This window comes from Microchirus variegatus, assembly GCF_963457635.1.
Source record: "Microchirus variegatus genome assembly, chromosome: 21".
Lineage (NCBI taxonomy): Eukaryota > Metazoa > Chordata > Actinopteri > Pleuronectiformes > Soleidae > Microchirus > Microchirus variegatus.
Window position 1 is genome coordinate 8,080,018 of NC_139822.1, and position 27,528 is coordinate 8,107,545.

A 27,528-nucleotide genomic window follows, 5' to 3' on the forward strand; every position below is an offset into this window, starting at 1 on the left:
TAAATGTAAAATACAGGTGTGTGTCAATTTAGAAACAAGCACACTTTTAATTAAAAACAACATTTTATGGCTTATTTATTACGTTTAACCCGTGAAATAATTAAAAAGAGGACACAATTATTATTTAAAATTTAGTTAATGTTCATAAATGAAAAGGAGAGTGAAAAAAAACACACAATAACTATGCGTGCATTTGCTGTGTAGAATTGTATCGGCTGGGACCAGGGCTTTAAAAAGTACGCCTTCTATACATTATCTCGGTTATTATGTGGTTAAAATAAGGTAATAGTTGTGAACATGAGGCTAAAATCTGAGTCAAAACCAGCGTGTGTGTGTGTGTATGTGTGTGTGAGAGAGAGAGAGAGAGCGGTGTCGCGGTCGGGTCACTCCGCTGCATGGCTGCCTGAATTCCCCTCTTTGTGTTTACACATCCGGGTTTCCCTGTGTGTGCAGCCCATTCCCCCATTTAGAAGCCATTTTGGACACAGATCAGTAACATGCATGTAAACCCCGACCGACCTCCCGACGCGGCGGTGCTACTCTTCAAGTGAAAAAAAGCGTCCAAAGAGCCGCCGGGCCGTCGCCTCGGACGGTTCCGCGGATTCGTATTCGACGTTTGGACTCGGTTCTCGATGCGAAGCGCCGCTCTCGAGGCGGACCAAGCGGCTGGCGGTCAATTCATCGCTCCCGTCTTTTCTCGCAACATTGTTGCACCGTCGCGGCTCCTGACACGAGCTGTGGAGGAGGAGGAGGTGAAGGAGGAGGTGATTGTGGTTAGACACTGCTGGAGGGACCGGAGGCCTGTGGTGGTTTTGAAACCCGCGGACCGATGTTTCGGACAGGCTGAGTTTTCACGTCGGCGGCGGAACGCGGGCGCGGGGGGGGAAATATCTGTGTCCCGAATTCCCGACGGAACATGTCTTTTTCATGGCTGACTTGTTCACTTCTTCTGGGAACTTTGTGCGCAGGTAAGCCGCCGTTGTTGCCCCGTGAACGGCTACGGTCCCGAGTCGCTTGTCCGACGATGTGTTTGTGTTATTGTGTTGCGGTGTAAACTTTGTTAGCAGGGTATGCTAACCGTTTAGCTACCAGCGAGAGCTCAGCCAACTCCTCGTAATCCCCCTTTTCTCCGTTTGTCCCTCGTAAACACGTCCGTTTTCTACCCAGTAGCTGCTTCTTCAAAACAAAACAAACATTCGTTTCTTTGGTTTAAAATGTTTTCACACTGTACCTGACACAAAATAACACGTTTAAAAACGATAACATGTGAAACTGTTGCGTGTATTCTTAACAGTGGCAGGAATAGAAGGCAGCAGCTGCATCAACATCCTGAAACCTTATCGGTTAGATGTTCTTGTTTTGTGGCTCCAGCGACACTTCAGCCCTCTGTCTGTTTGTTCTTTAAATACATCGATGGCGTGTGATTTCAAGAGTGTCCAGCCCTTTTTCGAACCTTAAAATAAGGCGAATATTACTATTACAACTCTGATTTCAAATGCTTGGACTTTGGACCACGTGAAATTCAGCCTGAGACATGTTTTGTTTCCCCTTTTGTTCGGCTTTTTAATTATTATTATTATTGTTATTATTATTTTTTACCCCTGTTACTTATGGGATATTTATGCTGTGCCTCACACATTAGTGTACATTTATTTTTGGGTATAGCTAATAAAAATATCAATATCACTATTTTTTTTTCATTCTTAGAAGTGCAATAAAAATGAACCTAGGCACAGTTGTGTGCCAAATAGCAGCGCGGCTAACTCCTTTATGGTTTATAGATTACCAATCTGGAGTGAGGGCTTTATATATTAATCTGCTTCTCCTGGATCCATGTTGTTGTAGTGACGGGGGGTTGTGGGGGGTTGGGGAATGATCTTGTAGTAAAAGTCCTCCCAGATCACGTGTCCACAGATATCAGAAATGCCATCTCGTCTCTCAATGGAGCATCGAACCCCCTGTGTGTGTGTCTGTCTTTATCACCTTCATTTTTATTATTATTATTATTATTATTATTGAGCACTATATTTGGCCACTGCATAGCCACACAGCCCTGTGTTTTGTGCGCAATAATGGATTCCATTGTATTCTGCTGGACAACCAAGTGCATGTATGTGAGGATGTGTGTAATGGGTTAGTGGGGGTAACACTGGGGGGGGATGGGCAGCCTCCTCCTATAGGCATGGATTTAAAGAGACAGCCACTATTTTCCCCCTGAACAAAGATTTCAGGCATGAATGTCCCGCAGGTTTTTTTTTGTGAATGACATATACATTTTGTGTAATCTACCCCACCTTCTTTTAAATACTCATCTCCTTTTTAATTTTACCGTGTTCCCACGTTAATCCACAGATGAGGAGGAATAAACAACAAAAAGCCATCGTTTAAAGGGAATTCATCTGACAGCTATTGTTTTACATCAGCTCGGTTTGCTGGTATCTGTCTTTACAGATGTGCTGCACTCCAGGAGGATGCAGGGGAATCTTTTATCTATACAAGCAGCACACCAGTGTGTGAGGCAAGGCAGATCATTGTTCAACTATTGCTAATTAAATTCTATTTCTTTGCTCCGATAAGACTTTGTAGGGAATTATATTATGCCAAGTTGCTATTTCTGAGCCCAGAGGAACTCCCTTTTTTACTACAGAGACTTTCCAAACGTGGCTGTGTGCCACAGTGATGGTGGAGACTGCTGCTCAGAGAATACTGTTCCACATGAGTTGGGCTTTATCCACACTGAAACCAAAGGAAACGTAAACAAATATTTTGCTTTGGTATTTTTTAGAAACGTTTTACCCCCACAACGACTCTATAGTACATATGCCATGCCCTGTACGTGGCACTGGAGTGCTGATACACCAAAACTGGAATATGAGGATTTTTGCCGCGTTACCATCAAGTGTGAAGTACAGTGTGGTGTTTGCATTTGCATTAGGAATATTACCAAAATAAGCAGACCATACTGTTCATTTTGCTAGTGAAGTTTTTATTGCAGTTCTACATGTATTGTGATTGGATAGTATCAGTAACTGCGGTTTTCTTTTTTATTATTATCCTGAAACCAAATGATCCATTTCCTGAGATGGTAACATGTTTACAGAGTCACCACTCATCACGTCAGTTAGGCGGTCTGACATTTGTCCAAATTGAACAGCACAGTGTTACAAAGCATGTGCAAAAGAATGAGAAGGACAAAATGAAGTGTTTTGTTTTATTTAAAGCTTTGTTCACTGAGATACTGGTGTCATAAAAATAAATTACTTGAGTCTCAAGAATGGGATGCAGCACTAACTTGAGCCTTTAAATAACATGCTATAAATGAATTTGAAAAATGTCTTTTCAGAACCTTGGATCGCAGGTGCGATCATTTAAAAATAAATAAATATATATATATATATATATATATATATATATATAATAATAATACCAGCATGATCTGTGTGTCTGTGTTTGTGCTACTTGAGTTTCATGTCATGACATTCTGTCCATCTCAGGGTACAGTCTGGGCGAAGCAGAGACCCGGGAGTGCATGTACTATAATGACAACTGGCGCACGGAGAAGACCAACCAGAGCGGTTTTGAGCGCTGTGAGGGCGAGAAGGACAAGAGACTGCACTGTTACGCCTCCTGGCTCAACTCCTCAGGGACCATCAAGTTGGTGAAGAAAGGCTGCTGGCTGGACGACTTCAACTGCTATGACAGGTTGGCTAACTTTAAAGAGGTCATCGCCATGATGCATTTATGTTTTAAGAGTCTGGCGTGTAGCCAGAGTGAATGGCAGCAAGTACAACAACCTCACGTGTGGTTCACTGCACTGTTTTCTGGCACCTGGGGACATTCTGACGGTTGAAATGGATATAAACGCTGAAACACTTTGTCTAACAACCAATCAGCTGAACGTTACTGTTGTAGTTTCTTAAATGTGATGAATGGAACATATTCAGTATCCACTATTTTCCTGTTTATATTAAGATTAGATAAAATCTATGGAAACCTTTTGAAGGACAAATATCACTCTTTTCATGTTTGTACATCAGATGGTTTGTGGTCGATGGACCAGCAATTGTGGAATGGAAAAATAGCGAACACTAAAATAAAAACAGGTGCAGGATACATGTTACCACATTTACAGATTGATTTATAGTCACCTTTGTCTCATTGCACTGTAGAGGAACACTGAGCAGCCATGTCCTATTGTCCATGTCTATTTTTGTACAAGTTAAACATGACACTTGGATTTCAAATCAATAAAACAGGTTCATATTAACTAAAATATCAATACTAAGTTCAAAGCTTCAGCTTTTACAGGACAACAAAATCAATTCTGAAGTCTGAAGATATCCAGACTGTGTCTTTTTCTTTGCAGAGATTAAAATCGGTTGATCTGTTGCTAAATACACATTCTGCGATATAACTTTTTAAGTTAAGCTTCTTCTCAAGCTTGTTAAAGATATATAACAAGATGAGCTATTGCCACGTGAGATGTTTACATAATATGACCTGCAACACGACACCTTATTAATGCTATAATAGCCAACATTCGTATATTGCAATGTTCAATATTTTTTTTATTTTTTAAACAATTAAAATGCAGCATATATGATTTGTGCATTGCATTGTTTTTAATTATTATGATATTTTAATTTAGAAATGATTGATTCTTAAGCCCGTGTTTTTAAAATATGGTCAAGAATTATGCGTATGGAAAATAATAAATACATGAGAAGCACAGTCATACCGCAAACAGTAACCATGGTAACTAGACACCATTCTACAGCAGCTTGATTAGTTTCATATCATCTACAGATAGGCTATGTTGTCTTAGTAACTTGTTTTGATTTGTGTATATATAAATATAAATAAATATATATATATTTAATTTAAGAAAGTGAGATAATAGTCTGGAAACAACACTAACATTTTCCATTACTTTTTCCATACTTATCCAGACCTGGAAATTACTCTAATTAAATTCCATACTTTTCCATGCTGCGTAGGACCCTGTTGCAATGATATCAAACAGGAAGCAAATATACACACTGAGGCATCAAACAATGTTTTTCATTAAGCAACTGAATATTTCAATCAGGGTCCCATGGTCATGAACTTCCTTGAAAAGTTCTCACTCAAAACACTTAAAAGACTCGAAGCTGCATAAACGTCACTCACTTGTGTCGCACGATATGAGCAACACGGGCAATATGCATTATGTTCACTTCAGATTCAAGTTAGCACGTGCTAGTGGGATGCTCATCAGCAGAAATGGCAGGCAAGTGTATTTTTAATAATGTGTATAACACAAACTGGTGTTTTATGTGGTTTTTCAAAAAAAAAAAAAGATTGTTTATGAGAGCTTATGAATCGAGTCAGAATCGTGGATGATTAGAATCGCGATTCCTATGTGAGTCTATTTTCCCCCCCACCCCTAATGTGTGGCTTTTAAATGACAAATGTAAGATTCCACTCCAAATGTCTTGTTACGTTTTTGCTCCAAAGCCTGTGATGGGGCTAGTTAGCATTGCACAGTATGTTCAGTGTAGATAATGCATCGTGTTTCCAGTTGTGATATGAAAGCACTGAGTCAGTTAAATGGGGGTGAGTGATATCTACAAGTTGGGATTTATTTTTGGAAAATGCTGTGTACCCAGCACAGCTCCAATTCGTTCTTTCTGGAAATAACTGGGCAGACTGCAGCTCCAGTGATGGGAGGGGGTGGGTACAGTGGCACCAGGGCCACCCTCGGCTGCTTGAAATCCTTGAAAATGCTTGATTATTAATGTTATGTTTTCAAGGCTTGAAAGGTGCTTAACATTTGGATAAACTGCTAAAAATACTGACTGGATGGTTTGCGTATGAGATGGAGGAACACATAATAAATAATATAAATTGACCATTTTCACATAAAATATTGTCCTGACCTATACACATCACATTCTACAGACTGAAGAAAACAGCTTGATTTTGAAATGGTTGTAATTTGATATTTATTCAAAGTCCCTAATTATAAAAATCCCGTATTCATTTACCACCACTGCAAGGTGCTGGAAAAGCATGAAAAATAACCTTTAAATTGAATTTGACCATGGAAATGGTGGTATAGATCTAATGGTGTACGGTGGAGGAAAAAGATGACAAAGCTGCACAAAATGGGAAAAAAAGTTGAGAGAGAGAATCTCAATATCAGGGCTGTATTTGTTGAATGGCAGCTTTTTTGGAGTACCACAGTGAGTAATTGTGAGTAATCCACATGTGACTGTATTAAACCCAAAAGAATTGTCAGAGTTGCATGCAGGTTTTACACAGATTATAGGTTTAGACACGCCAGCAAATGTGATGACAGGTTACCAGGGAAATGACTTTGGCCCGGAGTGCTGTTGGCTGTAATTACAACCACAGAGGGAATATAATGGGACCTGGAAAAGTATATATTTGCTCCTGGTCAAATTAATCTGGGGTGAAAAGCTCCATAAAATGGTGGAACGACAATGGAAGGTGATTAAAGGGTGGCTGGTTAAGAGACAATGTCAGAAAAGATTACATGTGATTTTATAGAGCAGAGATCTGCAGTTGTGTGTTAGAAATCCAGTTATTCTTTCGAATGTGGAGCCATAACTGATTTGACAGAGCTAAGGAAATGATATATCCTCAATAAAATATAGATATTACCCACAAATGATTCACCGACTGTAAAAGTCTTGCCTGATACTGAGCTTTAAAGTTTTGCTGATAGTCAATAATAATACTACTAAATTTAAATAAAACACTGGACTGATTTTCAGTGTCTTACACTACCCAACTTTGAATAATTACACATTTAACACACCTATTTGCTTTAAAACTACATTTAATCATCAAAAGAAGTGACTTACTTACACTTTAATTATTCAGTCAGAAGATTCTTCAATGTACTTAACCCAGATAAACATCAGTGACTGTCATCTGACATTTAACGTGTTGATTATTGAACAGCTGATGACCTGTGCATCGTCACCTTTAAGTCTTCCTAGATGTAACGATAACTTTTCCAAAACCATAATTAAAGGCAACCGACCACATGTAAACTAACTGTTTTCTGGCACAAAACAGAATACATGTCATGTTTGGTTCTGTTGGTGATTATTTAGTTGCTGATTAATCATTTGTTGTTGCACGCTGAGTTCATACACAGCTAACATCATCAGAACCACAACTGAGGGTCGTTTGAGTTCAGGAAATGCTGTTTTGCTTTGTCATCATGCTTTGCTCCGCGTTGTTAATTATTAAAGCAGCTTTTAACACGTGTTTTGTTTGAACACTTGAGCTAACTGAGCTTTCATGTGCTGTACTTGTGTCATCTGCTGTTTCAGGCAAGAGTGTGTTTCTATGGAGGAAAACCCTCAGGTCTTCTTCTGCTGCTGTGAGGGCAACTACTGCAATGAACGCTTCACCCACCTTCCTGACATCATTGGCACTGGCAACCGAGGTGAGAGCCTTATGCATCCTACATGTATACAAGTATGCACACAACAGCCAAACAATCACTGACTGGACTGGACGTTAAGCTTAGGGCTGTCAAATTATCGCGTTAATTGCGACTCATATTTAACGTGTTATGTTTTTTAATCTCGTTAATCTCTTCATGCAGCGACAAAAGCGTCATAAAACCATATCTAACTTTAACAAACACAGACATGCTGCATACCCACAGAGAGGTCAGAAACTCAGCTAAAAGCTCATATAAACCATTCTTATGTTCACGAAACACAGTTAAAACACCGATGGATCAAACCAGCAGGAGCGAAAAAAAACGTTACAGCACACACATTGAAAAGCGGCACGGGAGCGTCAGCGTGATTATGTAAACAAAAAAACACGTGTCGGCTGGTCAGTGGAGAATCTAAAGATTCCAGCGGTACCATTTTTATCACTCTACGACCAAGATTCACGGATCCAGCACCAAAATAAGAGCAAAACAACAACTGACTTTCAAGACATACAAGTAGAAATGTTTTCTTACCTTTGCTGTTTATCAAAACAAGTTATTTCCACCAGAACAAAACCACTTCTAATGAAGAACTACACTTCCCAGCATGCTTTGGGACAAATCCCAGTCTGATTGATCATTACAGAGTGATCGTTCTGATTAGAGAAGGGCAAATGTCCGCACAAATCTGCCATACCGTATTAAACCACTTGAAGTTCAGCTTTAACTGTTCTTTATGGGACAACAGAATAGGATTTTTCACTGCTGTCAAAAACGTCATTTTCTCTTGGAGTCAATGTAGCAATTGGCAGGTGCACACTAGGCTTCCGTGTGATGATTGGAGGAACTGTCTGAAAGGTGGAGCCAGTTTTTGATTGACAGCGTTACAGAAACATACACAACAGTGGAGCCATCTCTGCCTCAGCCCTGTGTGGATTTTGCGAGGGAAATCTGTAGATAAATAGAAGAAGAAGCAATTTATGTATAAACGACGACTGGGCCTGAAATGAGCTTTTCCTCCAACACTCATTTAGGTGCAGCTAAATCAAAGAATTAGGGTCACATTTGCAACCATTGCAAACATTTGGTCTGGAGCCCTGCTTGATGAAACTTCAATGCATGGTTACTTGACTCAGGGTTCTCATGGGTCCTTGAAATCCTTGAATGTTTTTAAATTTGAAGAAGGTTTAAAAAAAAAAAAAAAATGGTAAAAAGTAAATGTCTCCCTTGTTTGTTATGACTGCTTCTTGTACCCTCTGCATTGCTTGATGTATGTAGATTAGGCCTATGCAGAACAAATGTGGAGTAGTACATTAGTAATTATTAGCGGTGTTGTGGGCATCGTACACTATCTCTCTAATCTATGTGAGATGCAGAACACTGAGCGAGTAGAACAAGATCTCTGGCTCACCAAAGACATTTACAAAGACTGGCTTGGGTAAATTGGTCCTTGAAAGTTCTTGAAATTGATGTCAACCAAGATTTGGGAACCCTGTGGACTTTTACATGTGATCTTGGCATATTCAATGTATCATTTACAGTGTCCCTGACTTTGCTTGATGTTGGCTGAAATCATTTATCAGTCAGGGGCAGTCGAGGTTAGGCAATTTTAGATGAAATCTTGCCTTGCTCTTTCAAAATCAGGTCCTAGTTTGCGTCAGGGTGGGTGTGGGTGGTGCCTCTGTAATACTGTTAGTAACATGAATGCTATAAAACTTGACATGCCGTAACTCCTCTGTTCCTTGACAGTGAAAATCCGACCTCCACCCCGAGTGCCGTCCCTGCTTAACGTGCTGGTGTACTCGCTGCTGCCTCTGTGCGTGCTGTCCCTGGCTCTGGTTCTGGCCTTGTGGATGTACCGCCACCGCAAACCTCCATATGGCCAAGTAGACCTTAGTGAGGTGAGACATGAGATCATTTACTGCTGTTAAATTGCTCAGCCCTGTCAGCTGCCTACAGCTGTCTAGTTATTTTGCTAAAAAAAATTTTTTTTAGATCATTTTTAATTGAGACTTGTTTTCCATAATCCGTAATGCAGGATCCAGGACTCACTCCTCCATCCCCATTGGTGGGCCTGAAACCTCTGCAGCTGCTGGAAATCAAAGCTAGGGGGCGCTTTGGTTGTGTTTGGAAAGCCCAGTTAATGAGTGACTATGTTGCTGTCAAGATCTTTCCTGTTCAGGTACGACGGTGATGAATATTGCTTTGTAGCTCCTGTTTAAGATTATATTTAAACCATTTTTTTTTTACTAGTAATCTTTGAAACGCCTACAAAGAAAATCTGCAGTTCTTAATCTCTTGTTATTATCTTTAGAGCCACGTTGTTATTGGGATGAATCATATTTGTTAGACAATTAAGTTTACAAACTGTACATTTAAAGTTTTAACACTAATCCCACTCTAAACATAATGTTCTTGTCCCGCAGTAATACTGGAGAATAACACCATTGTAACGGACTTATTTTGTATTTTCATTATAAGAAATAGATAGAAAACTGGTTTAAAACCCTACAGATATTGAATTGAAGGTTTTGGCAATGATATCATTTGTAATGTTATTTTCATGGATTTCCAGGCATATTTTTCTACTAAAGGATGATTAGTGCTGTCACTGCAGTATTAAAAGAGGCTGCTTTATGCAAGTTAGTGTGTGTGCCATCAAGCCCTGAACACAACGTTCTTGTTTTTGTGTGTATTTTTTACAGGATAAGCAGTCATGGCAGAATGAGCGGGACATCTTCTTGACTCCTGGGATGCATCATGAATGCATCTTGCACTACATCGGTTCCGAAAAACACGGGACCAACCTGGAGAGTGAGCTGTGGCTCATCACAGAGTTTCATGAGCGGGTGAGATTATAGACAAATCTGACTTCAATACTCTCATATTGCAAAGGCATAAGGCATCTGTGTTGACCCTGAACTGCTTTCCAATATCGACAGAAGGCTGCATTTATCCAAACAAAGGACGCACACAACTTTTATTAAAAATAGGATTTTATTACCTATGGCAGTGGCCCCGAGTGCAGAGATGGCACTGTGTTGCAGGGGATATAGTTTGAAAATAGTAATATTGGAAATGGTATTGACAATGCCTCAAGTCTACCACACCAATAGCTACCCACTGAAAATGGTGGGGAAATAAAACGATGAACAAACATTTCACCCTTCTGTGGAAATAATTCAAAGCAATTGTGCGTCATATCTCAATGTTTAAACTGAACTTTTGTGAGATTGCTACTCAAGTATGGCTGTACATTTTAATTTACCATTTTGATTAGATTACACGGTTAATTAAATAAAAAGCAATTAGTGCTTGTGGCCATTAAATGCAGAAAATGGTGAAAAATATCTCATTCTAAACTCGAAAGCATGTATTTACATGCCTTTTTCGTAAATCGAAGATGATTGGATGAAGTGCATTGGCGCAAATGTTTAGTGAACGGCTTCATAGTTTAATTCAAATCAAAAGTTAAATGTTGTGCCAGGTTTATGATAAGTAAATATTTGATTTGAGTTATGTTTAGTTTAACTCCGAGGCTACTCTTTGAGTCTCCTTCACTCCTTTTGCTCATTTAACAGCAGTTCTCAGGGTCACTCTCATTAACAGTAAATGTCCAAGAAATGTATTCAATATTGAGATTTTCATGCATTTTGAAGACGTTGGTGTTGTTTAAAAGACAGCTGGCAGAGCTGAAGATGCTCAGATTTGTGAGTGACCAGGATCGAGAAATTGACATATTGGAGGGACAGCTCAGGTTGAAGATGTTTGAAGATAAAGTAAGAAAGTCGAGGTTGAGGTGGTTTGGTCAGAGAGGACAAGATGGAGGCATGCAGGAGTTAATCCTCTGTATCCTGTGTGTGTGCGTGTGTATGTGTGTGCAGGGCTCACTGACAGACCACCTGAAGGGAAACCCTGTGTCCTGGAGTGAACTGTGTCACATAGCAGAGACCATGTCCCGTGGCCTGGCCTACCTTCACGAGGACATTCCCAGCTACAAGGGAGAGGGTCCAAAACCCACTATTGCTCACAGGTAAAGATGAACCATTTTTGTGTTTTTTTTGCTTTGTACTCAGTACACTTAAAACCAAATTACACTTGCATTGAGTTTAATTGAGTAAACATAGAACTGGATTGGACATTGGACAGATGAAAATGTAATGTCTGATACAATCCGAGCATCCCTTATATATCACGTGATTTGAAGTGTAATACTTGTTACACAGTTGGATAATTATGTCTTTTAAATAGCTTGAAATGGCACAAATGTGCTGTTGCCACCTTCATAGTTGAAAAGGTATTAAAGCAGTCCCGATACCTAACTGATATCACAATTGTTAGATACTACATGTATGTATGTATATAATAATGAGACGCTGAAGGTCTCTGTAATGACTTTCAAAAATCATTTTCCCCAGGGATTTCAAGAGTAAGAATGTGATGCTCCGTGACGATTTAACTGCTGTTGTTGGAGACTTTGGGCTCGCTGTTCGGTTTGAACCAGGAAAACCTCCAGGAGACACTCATGGCCAGGTATATAATAATGACACGATTTATTTTTTGTTATGTTTTGCTTTGATACAGAGTTCATAGAGCATAGGCAGTCTTTGCATTTCACATAAATAACCCACTTAAAAGAGACTGGACTTTCAGTTACGGGACTTTGTATTTGTTCTTTTTCCATTCTGTAGTTTTCCTTGTTCAGTGGGGTTTCAATATAAAACTGGAAAGTAGGGATGCATGGTATTGTATTATCAGATATTGGCAAACATGCTAAGATCCCCTCAAGAACTAATGAGTGAAACAGTATGCTGAATAAGCTGCTACCTCCTTGACTTCTATGCTGGCGCCCTCTCTTAGTGCTGTAGTTGAAGTGTGTACGTCAAGAGAAAACTACAGTGGCATATGGCATGTTTAATGTTTTTTTTATTTTGCACAATGGGAAACAAATGATATCTATTAGTATTCATTTGCAACCAAACTATTTCCTGATGTAAGAACATAGCTGTAACGGTGCCTATGATTTTTGACCACGGTCACAAGCTAAGCAGGAAAGTTACCAAAAGCAAAAGTGGTGTTGCACTTCAGGAGGAGCGTCGGTTGAACTGGTCTATGTCCTCCTGGACTGAGGCTCCTGCTGCTTCACAGACACTGAGAGTTAGCCCCGCCCCCTGACACAGACAACAACAGAAGAGTTGGAGACCAACTTTCAGCCATGGCTTCCCACTTCACTCTGAATCAAACAGAAACCCACAACACTGCCCATAGTTGCCCACTATGATTGGTCGATGACTAGGGCGGGCACGAAGCAGACAAGTCAGGTCAGGAAAGTCTAACTGATGTGTCTGTGCAAGAGCATAGAACAACAATGGATAGTTCCATTGTCGTAGAGTGTTCCCTATAGACAATACTATTATCTCTCTGCTTTGGCATATCATCAGCAAGTTGTAATCCTTCACAATCTGATATTGTCGTGGTATTGGCTATTAGCACTAGCATTCCTATATATCGGCACAAAGCCCAATATTGTGCATCCCTACTTGAAAGAGAGAGGGCCCCGTTTCATCATAGGAGTTATGAATAAAGCACAAGGCTGTTTACTATTGTGGGGAAAAGATGGAGCTGATGATTCCCCATGAAAATAACTTAAAACGCTTAAAAGTGTTTGTTCAGGCAACAGTGTAACAAGGAGTTGTAAGACTGTAGCCCTGCTTAGAGCCAATTTCCCAAGCTGCCAGTTTGGGTTTTGTTTAATACTGAAGCATTGTTTCACATGGTTCTAAATAATTGTTTAAGTCAAGCTAAAAAACGGGCAACAGTCACACACTTGATTTTTGTATTAAAAAGGTGATACTCTAAAAGGAGTATGCTGGTTTTCTATTTTTTTCTCAATCACCTACTTGTTATTTTAAATGTGTCGGCAAAGACTTTAATTCTTTGTCCTCTCAGGTTGGTACGAGGCGTTACATGGCCCCAGAAGTGCTGGAGGGAGCCATCAACTTCCAGCGGGACTCCTTCTTGAGGATAGACATGTATGCCATGGGCTTGGTGCTTTGGGAGCTTGTGGCCCGCTGCTTAGAGACCGATGGTAAGTCAAACGTTGCAGGAATGCGGCTCCTCCCAAAGGTGATAGGTCACTGTGCATCGAGCTGGCCTGATAAACAAAAGATTTGTTTTCCCTCTGAGCTCTATGAGTTTATGATTGGAGTTGGGTTTGTTGTGTATGATTTGACTTGACAATGATCTCTCGGAAGTGTTTTCCTTCCCATGACCTCGCCACTCCTCTTCTCTTCTCAGGTACAGTTGGCGAGTACATGCTGCCATTCGAGGATGAAATAGGCCAGCATCCCTCCCTGGAGGATCTGCAGGATGTGGTCGTGCATAAGAAGATGCGTCCAGCCATCAAGGAGTGCTGGCTCAAACATCCTGTGAGTAACAGTGGAAGAAACGCTCCTGCAGTCTTCAATCCCAGGATATAGTGCATCCCTTTTTCCAGTAAATGCAGCTCGATTGCGATGGAACATGGCTCCATGAATTAGTTATGAGGTTAAGTTGTTTCTCAAACTTCCAAATTAGAGATGGAGAAAGTGAGAGATTGTTTGATTTTATCAACTGAGCTGTATAGAAGTTAAAATAAATATAATTGAATGTGTGTTACATTCAAACCATTGTCAAATTAGGTTTCGCAAGACCGTTTTCATTTGGATAGCGCTGTTGTGATTTTTCCACGACGTGTTAGCAGTGATTTGTTTTGTATCGGTCATGACATCAGCCATGAGAATTCTGAATTCTTGTTTGTTTTGCATTCCAACTGGAAAATTTCAAACCACCAGATTTTGGATTGTTTTTTGGAACATACATTACATTATTCCATGATTTTGACCAGTATTGGACTGATGCCGAGTATCATATGGGCTCGTCCCTATCTGCAAACATCATCCAGATCATTGGTCAGATTGGTTGTAGATCTACCCACTAGCTTACAGAGGTATCTTGATCTCATCTGTTCGTTAGCCAGGCTACAGAAAGAGCGCTGCAGCTAACTATTATTTTCATCATTGATTCATGTTGAAGCCTGATGTTTTTTGTCCATAAACCAAAAAAACGATTCAGTTATTTTCATGATTTCTTTCAAAGCCCTTGAGCTTTAACGTTTTAACTATTTGCTTTTTAAAAAATAAGGTAAGAATACATATCCACAGAACTAACTAGCATGTCATTCCTTGGTCATGCCTACAGGGTTTAAGCCAGATGTGCGAGACCATCGAGGAATGCTGGGACCACGATGCAGAGGCGCGATTATCTGCCGGCTGCGTTGAGGAGCGCATCGGCCAAATCTCCAGGATCATCAGCAGCTCTACCTCAGACATCCCCGTCTGCATCGTGACGTCTCTCACCAACGAGAACCTACCTCCCAAAGAGTCCAGCACCTGATCCGGGGGTGACACCATCCTTTGTCTGAACTCCTCTCAGCGGATCTCCATGAATATTTAAAGAAATACACAAACAACTAGCAACTTGAATGCAGCTGCTATTTCATCCCAATACTGGTATATTTTTTTTCCTCTTTTAATGTTTTCAGTGTTTTACATCAGATCTTACTAACACATCCATCTGCTGTAGTTTTGTAGTAATAAGCTATGCGATGGGCACATCTGAACAGCCATGTGTCAAATCTTAAATGTCATCATTACCTCATGTATTTCTTTCTTCGTGTTAGTCCTTTTCTTAATGACCTCATTAGTTTTTCCTGTCTCGGTCATGATTGTCCGTGGCCAAATGGAACAGCTCCACACCTCGGAGGAACCCTTTTGAGACTGTTAGACAAATATATAAATATATTCATCTTCCTCAGGGGTCGAAGCTTCTTGACGTTAAAACTCAAATGTGCAAACGCCTCAGAATGATAACGACATCAAGAGAAACCGGAGCACAGTTTGTTTTATCGTGTGGGAAGGAGCTGAAATGGAAGTTGAACCGTTGCATTGGACGTTTTAATTATTATTTTTTTTTTTTTGAGAAGATTCGGGATGAGCGTCTCGTCCCCGGGGAACTACCTCTCAGGTATCCAGTAGGTTTCTTTGGATCATCGTCTCAAAACGTTGAGAACCAAGCCATCAGGCTCGCTATCATGGACATATTCCTGGATTCTTTTGTTTTCAATCGAAGAAATTCAAGAGTTACTCCTTCGCCAGTGCCAGGGGCATTGATGGATGCTGTCTGGAGTTGCAATGTTACACATTTTTTAAATTTTTGTATGTATGTGCGTGTATGCGTGGGTGAGAGCGAGAGGTTGGAAATGAAATGAGATTGACGAAGAGTGTTTTTAAGTAAAAAAAACAAAAAAAAACCTTGTGAGGGCCATACAAGAGTTGGCGACATGTCTTTTATTTTTTTTTCTCTAGTTTTCATGGGTGTTTGTTCACTAGACTCAGTTTGGACAGCAGTCCCCCCAGATACCTCAGTCTCACTGTACGTCATGCAAGGAGAGCTCAGATGGTTGCCTTTGTCTCAAAATGCAAATGCCATAGTTGTACCATAACACCAACACCATACATTGAATGTCTGTTATGCTGCTGTGACTATTCCAGGATACTCAAGGATATGAAGATGTACATGTATTCTTTGTTAATATAACGCTAACATGTGATAACGATCCATGACATTATTTCAGGCTAATATTCAGTTTTTTCTTGTTTTGTTTTTTTTGTGCGTGTTTTTCCCGACTGGGTAAGCCCTGAGCTGCTTACTCCTCCAGACTGACCTCAGATATTCTGACAAGTACCTCAGGCTTTTTTCTACGTATATCAAGTTGTGTTATGTATTTTATTGTGTTTTTAGTAGTTGATATATTTTATTGCCAGTTTTTGGCCTCTTTGTCTGTGGAGAGCTTTTCTTCTTTGAAATGGAGCCTGACCAGTCGGCGCAGTTTTAATGCTGTACAAAACCTAAAACAAGAGAGAGGCAGAGTCTTTGTAAATAGACATGTATACACACACACGCAGTGAATTGTTTTATTATTATTATTATTATTATTATTATTAAAACACTTATCAGGGCATTACAGTTCTCAGAAAGGGATTTCTCAGTTCTACTAAAGTAGCCCTGTGATGTATACATTGGATTTTAGCAGGAATGGTGGTTGTTCTTATTTTTTTAAGAATGATGGTGTCAGTTCATCTGGAACAGAAACTGTTTAGGTGGCAAAACAACAACGAAAAAGATACAAGGAATCTTGATGAGTAAGAGTGAGTGTAAATTGCCAGTGTGAACAGTATTACCTCAATATTAACTGCTGATGATGATCGATGCTCAGACCTGTTCAGTGTTCAGCCACGAGACAACACACGGCCTCATCTGTTGTGCTTTTGGTGCTGTGGAAAGATGATGATGATGTCGTTTTCTTTCCATGTCTGACTGTGGTCTGTGCAGTGTGGGTCATGGGTCATGGTCATGTGGAAAAACACATTGTTGTGTATTTGGGAGTCATCACAGTGTCTGTGACCACGTGACTGACTTTTTTTTTTTTTTTTTATATGCAGCCCCATTAGGAACAATGTAAACAGTGGCATATGTGTGGTCCAAGGTCCAGCAATATTTATTACACAGCAATAGTTATTTGAAAAAAAAAAAACATTGTTCAAGTCATTGGACTCATCTGTGACCTCGCCGTTTTTTGGTCTGTGGATCAGTGAAATGCATCACATCATGTCCTGATGACGATGCATTGATTTGATTATTATTATAGTTTTGTGTTCTTTTTTTTTTTTTAAAGCTGAAAGTGACCCAGGGTGCTTTTTACGTAACGTGCCAGAAAAAAGAAAAACTGATCTCGTAGGAAAAGTCTTGCAGTGACTTTTCTCTTCTTACCTCATGCAGTACCTCATTAGTAACACTAACACGGACTCGGTTTCATCTTCAGAAAGAAAAAAAAAAGGACAAAAAAGAGAAAAGTATCACTTATTGTGTATATACTGACAAATGTAAAGGCTTTCTTCCTTTTCATGTGTGAAGTCTTTCTGTTTTTCAGTTACAGTCGATATATTAATTTCTTCTTGTGTGAAAGGATGTTGGACTGAATCGTGTGACTTTCCCTGTTTATGTGAACTTGTGTGTGCGTGTGCGTGCGTGCGAGCGAGGGTGTGTGTGTGTGTGTGTGTGTCTGAGGGTGGAAATGTGAGTCCGTTTCACTAAAACAGTATGAATGGAAACTTATCTGTGAGTTGAAATGCGTAGAAATATAAAGTAGATGATAATACATTCATCTTTTTGTATAATAAAATAAAGACACACTGATTAACCATGGAAATGGAGTTTTGTGTATTACCTTTACATTTAAGGAAGAGGGTTTGTAAGAAGTTCCGCCCGAGGAAACACTGAACTTCTTTTCACAGGAGGCAGATTTATTTTCAATGAAATAATTTGCTTTCTCATGGCATAGTCAAATTAGATTAAGATGGATAGTGAAAGATAAGGTGACTATTTATTATAATTCAATATTTATTTATTTATTTCATTATTTTTGTTATTTTTTAAAGATTTTTATGCACCCTGTTCAAAATTCCAGAGCCCCACTCTGAACACACATCCTGCTATATACAGTAGAACAAGTACCGCAAGGTGGTACATGTGCCACAGTTTGAGAACCATGGCTTTAAAACATCCATACAATTTGTCTTTAAGCAAAAATGATTTGCTATATTCTGAATTACATCAAACATTTCCATGCACTCAACTCAAGGTGTAATATAAGGCTGTACGTCTACATATGTGCACTAGATGGCAGCAGGGGCATCAGCAAATTTGGCTTTGCTTATTTTTTTTAATTCTTTATTATTACTAGTATAATTCTAATTATGTACATGGTTCATACAGGTGCTTAAAATCCTTTTAAAATGCTTGACTTTTAATTTTGTGTTTTCAAGGTTTGAAAATGCTTGCATTTTAGGATGAAGTGCATAAAAATGCTTAAAATACTGAAAAACACAGCAAAAATAACTTATTGGTGAATAGTTTGCTTATTAGACAGAGGAATAAATCCATTCTAAACCTGGACCTTGCTTGTATGTGTGACAGTGACTATTATTAAACAGCGAACATCCATCTCTATTATTGTGAATAGAACAATAAAGAGTGAGTATGTATATATTCATATTGATTTAGCACAACTTCAAGGTGCTGGAAAAGCATGGAAAGATAACCTTAAAGAGCTTGAATTCGAATGAATGAACCATGTATGTATAAACCAGAGATATGGGAAATTTATACTGGGCTATAGGAATCAAGAATATGTTTTATAAATTACTATAAATTAATATCGTCAGAGCAGAAAAACAAGTCTGCATACTGCTTATAGTTATAATGATTATAATAGGTTATCAAATGAGATAAAATGAGCACAAAAGCATGGTACATGTAAATCTAAATGCTAAAAACAATAAGCTACTTTTCCGGGTGTTCAGCCATGGAATAATAACAAAAATAATCCTTGACATAATTTGCTCAATATTTATTAATTTGCAGGTCAATCTATTTAAATATCGTGACACACTTCCTTCCATGGCACATTCACGTGTCTTCCCGAACATTGAATTTCCTGTTGACACAATGTGATACAATTACGTTAGATGTGACAATTCTGCTGTATATCCATTTATAAAACATAATGTCTATCATAAACGATGTGCTACACCACACACTCAAGTTATTTCTAAAGCTACAACCAGTTCGAGTTCAGTCTGACGTTTAAAGGGAATTCAATTATAAACACAAAACGTCCGTGGGCACGTGAAGGCATCACAGCTTCGGGCCGTAAAGGAAGCCCGCCCCCTTTAAAATCCCCGAATCCTCACCATCGGAGGGGGGCGTGTCGTGTCGTGAGTAGAGGGCGTGCCGTAGAGAGCGTGCCGCGAGCGCTACCGGCTGCAGCCGGAAATTCTCGGACCAGTCAAAAAGCTCCGGTGTGGTCACATGACAAGTCAAACGGTGAATTACAATTGAGTCGAGAGTTGGTAATCGTCGACTTCGATGTACAGTGAGTCAAAGACAAGAGTACAACTTTCTGCCTGCGCCGGAGTTTGTTTGTAATGGAGATGACGTTGGGCGTTCACATGCGCCGCTAAAGAAAGTGTCGTTCGGATATTTGTGGACACTATGTCAGGAAACTGCCGAGCAGGTGAGTTTTAATACCGTGTTTTTGTGGCTCTGTCAGCGCAGCGCTTTATGACCCGGGTCGACAGTTTCCACCGGGGGCCAGTCAGCGCTAGCATCACTGTTCACTGTCGACTTGTCCGGCTAAAGAAGCAAAACTAACGTTAAACTCCCCCAGTTTCCCCTGGTGTTAGCGTTTTCTTTCCAGTCCTGTCGTTAGTTTACTTCATTTTGTATGTTTTAAATCAGTGTTTACCTGTGTTTTTGTCTTTTTTTGTGAGAGCAGTACTATGATGTATTGACAAGACACACCATTACCATTCAACTGGAGCGGTAATAAAGCTAAGATAAAAGCAGCGTAAGTTTAAAAAAAATAAAATAGAAAAAAGATATAGTAATAATATTTATATCAATTCTATCATGACGGTGGACATTTAGACATAAACAACTTGTATGGTAGTTCATCACTTGTGTTATTCACCCGGTTTTCCATCATGTATATTGCAAACTCCCTACATAAGAGGCCTATTTTCTCACTATTGTCACAATATGAAATGCAATACAAGGACCGATCACAGCTCTACAGAGGCATAGAACGTTTTGGAAATATATGTATGCCATTTTATATATGTATATATATATATATATATATATATATATACATATATATATATATATACATATATATATATATTTAAAGAATATAAATGAAGGTGCGGAAGTGCAGGGATTTGGACGTTACCATAGATGACAAAGGGTTTAGACTGATTACATGTGTATTCTGATAATATTATTGTTTTAAATGAAATACAGATTTGATTTTTAAGTGACATTCAAACTAATTTAACGTGTTATAACTTTGTGTAAGGTGCCCCCCCGAATATTGGGGGCCGATATTCGGTATTGGCCGATTATCAGCATCAGGATTTTGTTTTGAGATCATGGTTGGATGGATGGATGGATACTTCTCTTACTGCTAATTGGAATCCACTGCCAAACACCCATATAAATATAAAAATATAAGGCTGTTTTTGGCACGTAGCTCTTAAGAGAGTACTTTTGGAACTGGGGGACAGTTAAAGCCTATTTTAATTTTTTTTTTTTAATTGATTAAAAAATGTATATGAATTAGGGATGTGAATCTTTGGGTGGCTCACTATTCGATCCAAAAATCGATTCTCAATTCAACCGATTCGATTCAAAATCGATTCTCGATTCAACCGAGGCAAACTTAAGACAAAAGTTAAAATGTATTCATTCAAAACAAATAAAAACTTACGTACTGTACAAAAAAATAACTTGCATTAATAAAAGCTTAGGCTAGCTGCCTTTTTCTCCCAGAAGCTAGAAAAATAAACTGTACACAAATAACACAAACTGGTGTTTTGTGTGTTTTTTCAAAATAGAATTTTTTTTTTTGGTTAAGTTTACGAATCGATTCAGAATTGTGGATGATTAGAATTAGAACAATTCACATTTCAACAAAGTTTTTTGTTGGTGTCAGTAAAATAAAACATTTGGAAAGACCTACGTAAATTAGTTATTATCAGGTTAACAGCCCTGATATAATCCCACCCCAAACTGTGTGTGTGTACCTAAACATACATACTGGACTTTTTATTATTCGTATTATTATGGCTTGTGAACGAAGGATTGCCAGTTTCAGTCTCAATCCTCATTGTTAATTCTAATTATTGTCAGTGATTTATCTCTGACGCCCTTGTTTCAGTTTGATGAATGACTTTCGTCGTCTTTACTCATCATGTTCTCTTTCAGCCGTCCACAAACCTGGGCTGTCCTCCCTGTGAAGGGTGACAGCCACAGCACTGGCTGCTGGGATGCTAAGGAAGAGCAGCAGCAGCAGTGGTAGCAGTGGGACACGGCACACCAACCAGGGTCTGCCGCGATACCTTTCCAAGCCTCACACGGGGTCCCTGTCATCCAGGTCCACCAAGACCTTGGATACGGGCCGTGGCTCCAAGAACCCTAACCCTCTGAGCAGCATGGGCCTATTTACCCGGCCAGTGGGGGCCCCAGGAGTGGACCCCGAGTATGTAATGCAGCTAGTGAATGATGTGCGGTGGTTCGCTGATGTGCTGCTTAGCCTCAAGGATGCTTTCCACTGTAAAGGTGAGTTCAGAGAAATCAATAGCATAATAGGAAGAATATTTATTTATTATTAAGTGCTTTACATGTCTATCACCGACAAAAGGGCCCCCTGTTGGTGGATAACTGTCTGTGCTACATTGCTTTTTTTTTCCTCGCCAACCATTTCTTTAGGGATGTGTGATATTATTGGCACTACTGTATAAGAGCTCCAGTGACTGACGTCACACAGCCAAGGAAACGTCCTCTGGCAGGAAATGACACTGTTCACCTCTATGGAAGTATGTACTAGACAACACATACAACAGACACTATGGCTGTTTTAATCTTAATAAGTAGGAGGAGCGATGGGAACAAACGGAAGCAAATTATTTTGTGGCTATGTCTTGGTAAATGACTGACTCGGGCTAGATTTACCAAGAGCTAGTCTGCACAGTAATTTTAACACAGCGATTATTTATTATTTTTATTTATTTAGGTCTAGGCTATAAAGTGTATTATCCCACGAAATGACTAATGAATGGTAGGCTGTATAGGCTGCTACATGCTTGACCTCTGTGCTTTCTTTGTTTATTACCGCCGCCAAGGAGGTAATGTTTTCGCTAGAGTTTGTTTGTTTGTCTGTTGGCAACATAACTTGAAAAGTCACAGGTGGATTTGTATGCTTTTCAGGAAATGTCCGCAATGTGACTAGGAACAAGTGATTCAATTTTGGGCATGATCCGTTATCACTGGTTACAACACTCGCTGTCTGACCATAATGTTATCGCTGGTTACAACACTCGCTGTCTGACCCAGGCGCACCGGCAGGGTGTATTTAGTAGGCACTGAGCTGCCTTGGCGGAGGTCTGCGCTCTCCGAGTGCTTTTCTAGTTTATTTTGTGCTATGAAGAAAATGTGTACATGACATGACAAATATGAAAAAGTATTTTGTTATTCTCATGACAGAAGAGACTGACTTACCTTTGAGGTTTGGCACAGGGAAAGACGTATATGTATCAGTTATCGGCCCAAACACAACGCATCCATAGTAGTAATGATGCAGATAGCTGGAATTCTTTACTCGCAAAGTCCATTCCATTGTTGTGTAGCTATACTGGGAATGTATTGACAAGAAGTCAGTTTTGTTTGGCCAGCTGAACACAGGAATGACAAACACCAAAGTGTAAACATACCTTAAGCCCTTCAAACAGTGTTATAGTGAGCATTTAGGTGAACTCGCAGTTCGTTTTCAGATGCTGCCATTGTTCTGCTTTGATGCTTTCTGCTTTTCGAAACCACACGCATACAGAAAGTTCATTTACACTGCTTACACTGTAAAGTCCTTTGGATGAAATGTCCAGGAGGACCCAGTGTGTGTTTGCTAGTGTGACAGCCAGCCAGAACCACCTGTGGAGTGTCACTTTTAAGTGTGATAACGGCCTCACTGCTCACACACTGCAGTACTTGGAGCATCGTACTTAGCGTCCTGACAACCACACTCGACAACATACTGTCGCACACAAGTGGTACAGACACCAGAGCAACCGCAGGTTTGCTGACTGTCTGTCTGCGTGTCTCACTTGGCTTTAATGGCTTGGCTCTTGTAGGCCGATAAGCACTACACCCACACACACTGCTACACTGATGCTATCATGGTGGCACGTCATTTTTTTCTTCAACATTTTGTCCATTAAATGATTGGCCAGTGTTTTTCAAATCTCAAAATGACAATGTTCTCAAATTCTTGCTTTTACCAGAAACTCCACTTCCCAGAGCCCAAAGTGACATCATGCCATTTAGGGTTGGGAAATATATTGATATTTTATCTACCATTGATAATTAGAAGCATTTGGAAAAGTCATAATTTCAACATATATAACATGTATCCACTGGACAGGTAAATCCTCTGAGGCTGGACGTTTCTGTAGAACTCTGTGCTGCACTGTGGAGCCAAGAATGGAACTTTTCACAGACTTCCAGTTTTCGGATACCGTTGCCCTCGCCAGCACTCTCACATGTTTTATGGACAAAGCGGTTCCAGCAATTTAGCGTCTTGTGACGTCCCAATGAGTGAGGAAGTCAACATTGTGTGTTTTATCTCCTGTACTTAGACTGAGGAGGACCACAAAAACATGACTGAGTCATCTTTTTGACACTGTGCCGACTGATAGGGCCTCCTGAGTCTCAGATATAAGGATTTAAATGATGGAAAAAGTTGATTTTGCATAATATGGGACCTTTAAAAAAAGTTACATTATAACACTTCTTTCACTAATAATTATTTGTTAAAGCAGAAATTGAACAGATTAATAGTAAATTTCATTCACACGTAAATATCCTTAATCTAACATTAAAAAGCCAAAGAAATAAACCAGGTATTATCTGAAATGAAAGCTAATAACTGAGAAAAGGCCTGTGTGCAGCTTTATATCCCCATATAACCCCCATATATAATACTTTTTACTTACTTCCTTTTGGGATCTTCCTTCTGGACCACTGAAAGACACGTACTTCCACACTAGCATGCCCTCAGGGTCGTTGTTTTGCCATTCCTCTGGCTGTAGGAGTGAGACCCCCGTGAGCTGAGCCTGGGCATGTGTCATGCTGAGTGTTTTTCTGAGCCATCACAAAAACATTTCACATATTTGCCTCCATCTTTAACAACACCTCTCATTCAGCAGGTGGGGATGAAATCATACCATATGACCCTATAATGTCACTGAGGTGTTGTCAGATAGATTTATGGGTTGTTTTGTTGTGTCAGAGACACTTTCACATGGCATTTTATTGGAATAACTTTGTGCAGGATGCTGCTCGTATGCTGCAGTTTTTCTGTACAGGCAAAAGTAAAGTCCTTTTTTAAAGTGGTAATTGCCAACATAAATTAAGCAAGGATTGAAATCTACACTGTATTCTGAGATTGCTGATAATAGCCTGAAGTTTACATCCATAAGTGAATGTGATTAATGACTTGTTTTGGTGTGAGGGGCCAGGGAGGATACACAGTCTGGAAAAATCAACAGTGGTAGTTTTCTGTGCTGTTTTAGTGGGTTAGTTCTGTACTATAGGGCTGCATTATCAATGTTCGTTTTAAATTAATATGTAGATCATTTTCTCGTTGTTTGGTGCATAAAATGTCAGGTAAAGTTTTGACCAGTGTTTCCCAAACCATGTTCTTAAATGTCTTCTTTTTTTCCGACAAAGCAAAATTATGAATGAATGAAATTAATTATTATGACACTATTCAAAATGATTGATTCATTGGTTTAATTGCTGTTGTATGAGGCAAAGAAACAAAAGTCACATTTAAGAAAAATCAGAACATTTCTTTTAATCATTGAAAAACAAAAACAGCACTCAAACCAATGAATTGGGTATCAAAATACTGCACAGTCCAAACAAAAGTGTAAAAATGTAATGGACCATTTTAAAACTATTAACCAACTGTTTGCTTTGCAAAGTTCTTTGCCAAATAATCTTTATTTTCTTAAAAATCCAAATGGAAGAAGTACGCAGTGTAACTGCAATCATCACAATATGGTGCAGAAAAACTTCATATCGGGGATGGCACGACTTGTCTCTCGTCTTGTCTCCAATACTAATGTCACAAACTCAAGCATCTGCCGATACTGATATCAGTCCGATATCACTCCTTTAAACCATGAAGCTGTTAACAACACCTTTCTGTTAGCCATTTCAAGCTATTTCAAACAGCAAAGTACAAATATTTCTTCTCATTATGTGCATTGTGAAGCATGCAAATTATCTATAGGATTTTTGGTTTGTAGTTTCATCAGTCTGATATCTGATCCAGTATTGGACTGATACGGAGTATGGTATCGGCTCATCCCTGCTTAACATTATAACATTTTTAGGTCAAATTCACTTGATTGCACCTTTGTTAATGTAGTGACATCATCATACATGCGTATAGGGTGCATACATGCTCTCTAATTAAAATTACTTGCAGGCACTTTGGATGTGCATACAGTTTTTTTGTGAATAATGTCTTGATCTTTGACATTAAAACACAAGCCTCAGGTCTCCACGTAGATGAGCAAAAGCTGCAGCAATGAGGTGGTGAGGAAAGTAAGGAGGTTAGTGAGACACATGCCAACTCTCGTGTTGTTCTTTTCATATTTTGGAAAGCCCTGACACTGGAGTACTGTGTGAAAACCGACAATGCTTTATTTTGCTGAGAGGCATGTGCCCTGTTGAGATTTGGAAGGCTTGTCTTCTTCCTGCTGAGCTCCAGGTTTGACTCGGTGAGTCACACAGTGAGTTTCTCATACACACTAAACTTTGCGGAGGGTTTCAGATGGAGGATGATTATTGTTCTTCTCCTGGGTAACCGCCAGTTCTTAGCTGGAGGCAGTGCATGCAAGCCGCATGTTTAGTTATCAGGAGCCTGTTTAGTTGTGTTAAGGAGAAGCACTACAGTCACCAGCACTGGTTGAAGATTCACTGGGGTCATATTGTGGTGTAGATTTACATTTACTATAGTTTCTCCACTCCAAAAGTCACAGAATTGTTGTCCAACAATAGTAGAGCTGTCAAAGACTGTAACCTGAGTGAAGAATGTGAGGCTATATGAGTTTTGATGGACTCGCTGATCTGTCTGTTGAGATGATCTCTGTCCACTTACATGTAGTGTCAACATGCACTGTTGATCGCACAAGTTTGAGTTCGAGACCAAAAAAATCATCATTTGTATTAATTGGCATATTAATGAATAATGATCAGCCAATGCAAATATCGTCCCAATTTTGCTAGTTCAAACCACCCAACAAAATTTTGTTGTATTAGTATGATAATAAATGATACTTAGTGGCAGCCCTACTCTTATCTCATGCACGCGCTGTGTGGTTACAATTGTGGTACTAATGATATCTTCACTTTACATGTCTTTTTGAAAGTAAAAGAAAGGATCAAACAAAAAGGAAAGAAAGACTAATTCGTAATAGAACCCAGTCACAAACAGGTAAACCAAACCACAACAGAAAATACAAAATTATTCAGTATAAAGTACGTTTTTAAAGCATATTAAGCTTATAATTGTAACTGCACAAGAGTGGCAGTTTAAAAGCACACCAGGGCCAACATAACAACACAAACAAATGTTATTAAACTGATATTTTCTGATTTGTTCAGTTTTATTATGGTCTGTTCAGCTTAAAACAGCTTGGTTAAGGGGTTTAATCAGGATGAAAATAGTCCTCGACACCGCAGAGACGCCTCCCCCCCCCCCCACCCACCCATCCCCCAACCCTCCTGCATACTCTGCATTCCTTTCGAACAAATGTTCACTTGTAGCCTACGGTGCCTTCAATAGACTAATGTTAGGTGTGAGGCAGATTGACTACAAAAGACTCTGCTTAAATAAATGAAGTCATATCTGCAACTCTTTGGATTATAAATCTGTTTCTCACGTAGAAATGTCAGGCCAGGAAAGGGCATCACGGCTTGTTTGTGGTCACCAATCTGAACTGTTTTCATCTTTCTCTTTGTCTACGTTGAAGAGTTATTTTTTTTTTTCTCACACAGTGCCACTGTTTCTGGCCACTGCCATCTTTCTTTTATTTTTGTTCCCACACAAGAACAGAACAGCAGCAGACTTACAAAGTACATTGTCGCAAACCACATCAGATGTTTCCCCTCATTATCAACCCAAACATGTTTTGGTATACGTGTGCTTACATTCGAGTTAATGATAGTGTACAGGCCAAAAGAGTTGAATAGGACAAGGTTTCACCTCTGAATTCTTGAAGGTTTCTTTGATCAATCGTGTCTGGGTTATTTTTTATTTCATCCATTAAGCCACGGGTGGA

General features: G+C 39.4%; 2 protein-coding genes across 2 annotated transcripts in view; both read left to right on the forward strand.

The window, feature by feature from the left end:
• The first annotated feature begins 815 nt into the window (after positions 1-815).
• LOC310942703 (activin receptor type-2B-like) lies at positions 816-16,558 on the forward strand. The gene is made up of 11 exons (XM_083908122.1): positions 816-968; positions 3,495-3,702; positions 7,347-7,462; positions 9,212-9,363; positions 9,501-9,644; positions 10,168-10,311; positions 11,347-11,495; positions 11,881-11,995; positions 13,412-13,550; positions 13,760-13,890; positions 14,702-16,558. Exons 1-11 carry the CDS (start codon positions 917-919, stop codon positions 14,894-14,896), a joined length of 1,545 nt encoding a protein of 514 aa, XP_083764248.1. The 5' UTR covers positions 816-916; the 3' UTR covers positions 14,897-16,558.
• A 2,961-nt stretch (positions 16,559-19,519) lies between these two features.
• arhgap29b (Rho GTPase activating protein 29b) overlaps positions 19,520-27,528 on the forward strand; it is a 34,985-nt gene continuing 26,976 nt past the window's right edge. Inside the window, exons 1-2 of the mRNA XM_083907620.1 lie at positions 19,520-19,637; positions 21,389-21,742. Coding sequence (XP_083763746.1) covers positions 21,451-21,742 — 292 coding nt within the window. The 5' untranslated portion in view covers positions 19,520-19,637; positions 21,389-21,450. The remainder of the gene's footprint in view (positions 19,638-21,388; positions 21,743-27,528) is intronic.

Excerpts from the sequence above, each read along its gene's own strand:
- LOC310942703 (XM_083908122.1), top strand. The coding sequence starts at position 917 with ATGTCTTTTTCATGGCTGACTTGTTCACTTCTTCTGGGAACTTTGTGC. Across the intron at positions 969-3,494 it reads TCTGGGAACTTTGTGCGCAG|GGTACAGTCTGGGCGAAGCA; the intron begins GTAAGCCGCCGT and ends TGTCCATCTCAG. Across the intron at positions 7,463-9,211 it reads CATTGGCACTGGCAACCGAG|TGAAAATCCGACCTCCACCC; the intron begins GTGAGAGCCTTA and ends GTTCCTTGACAG.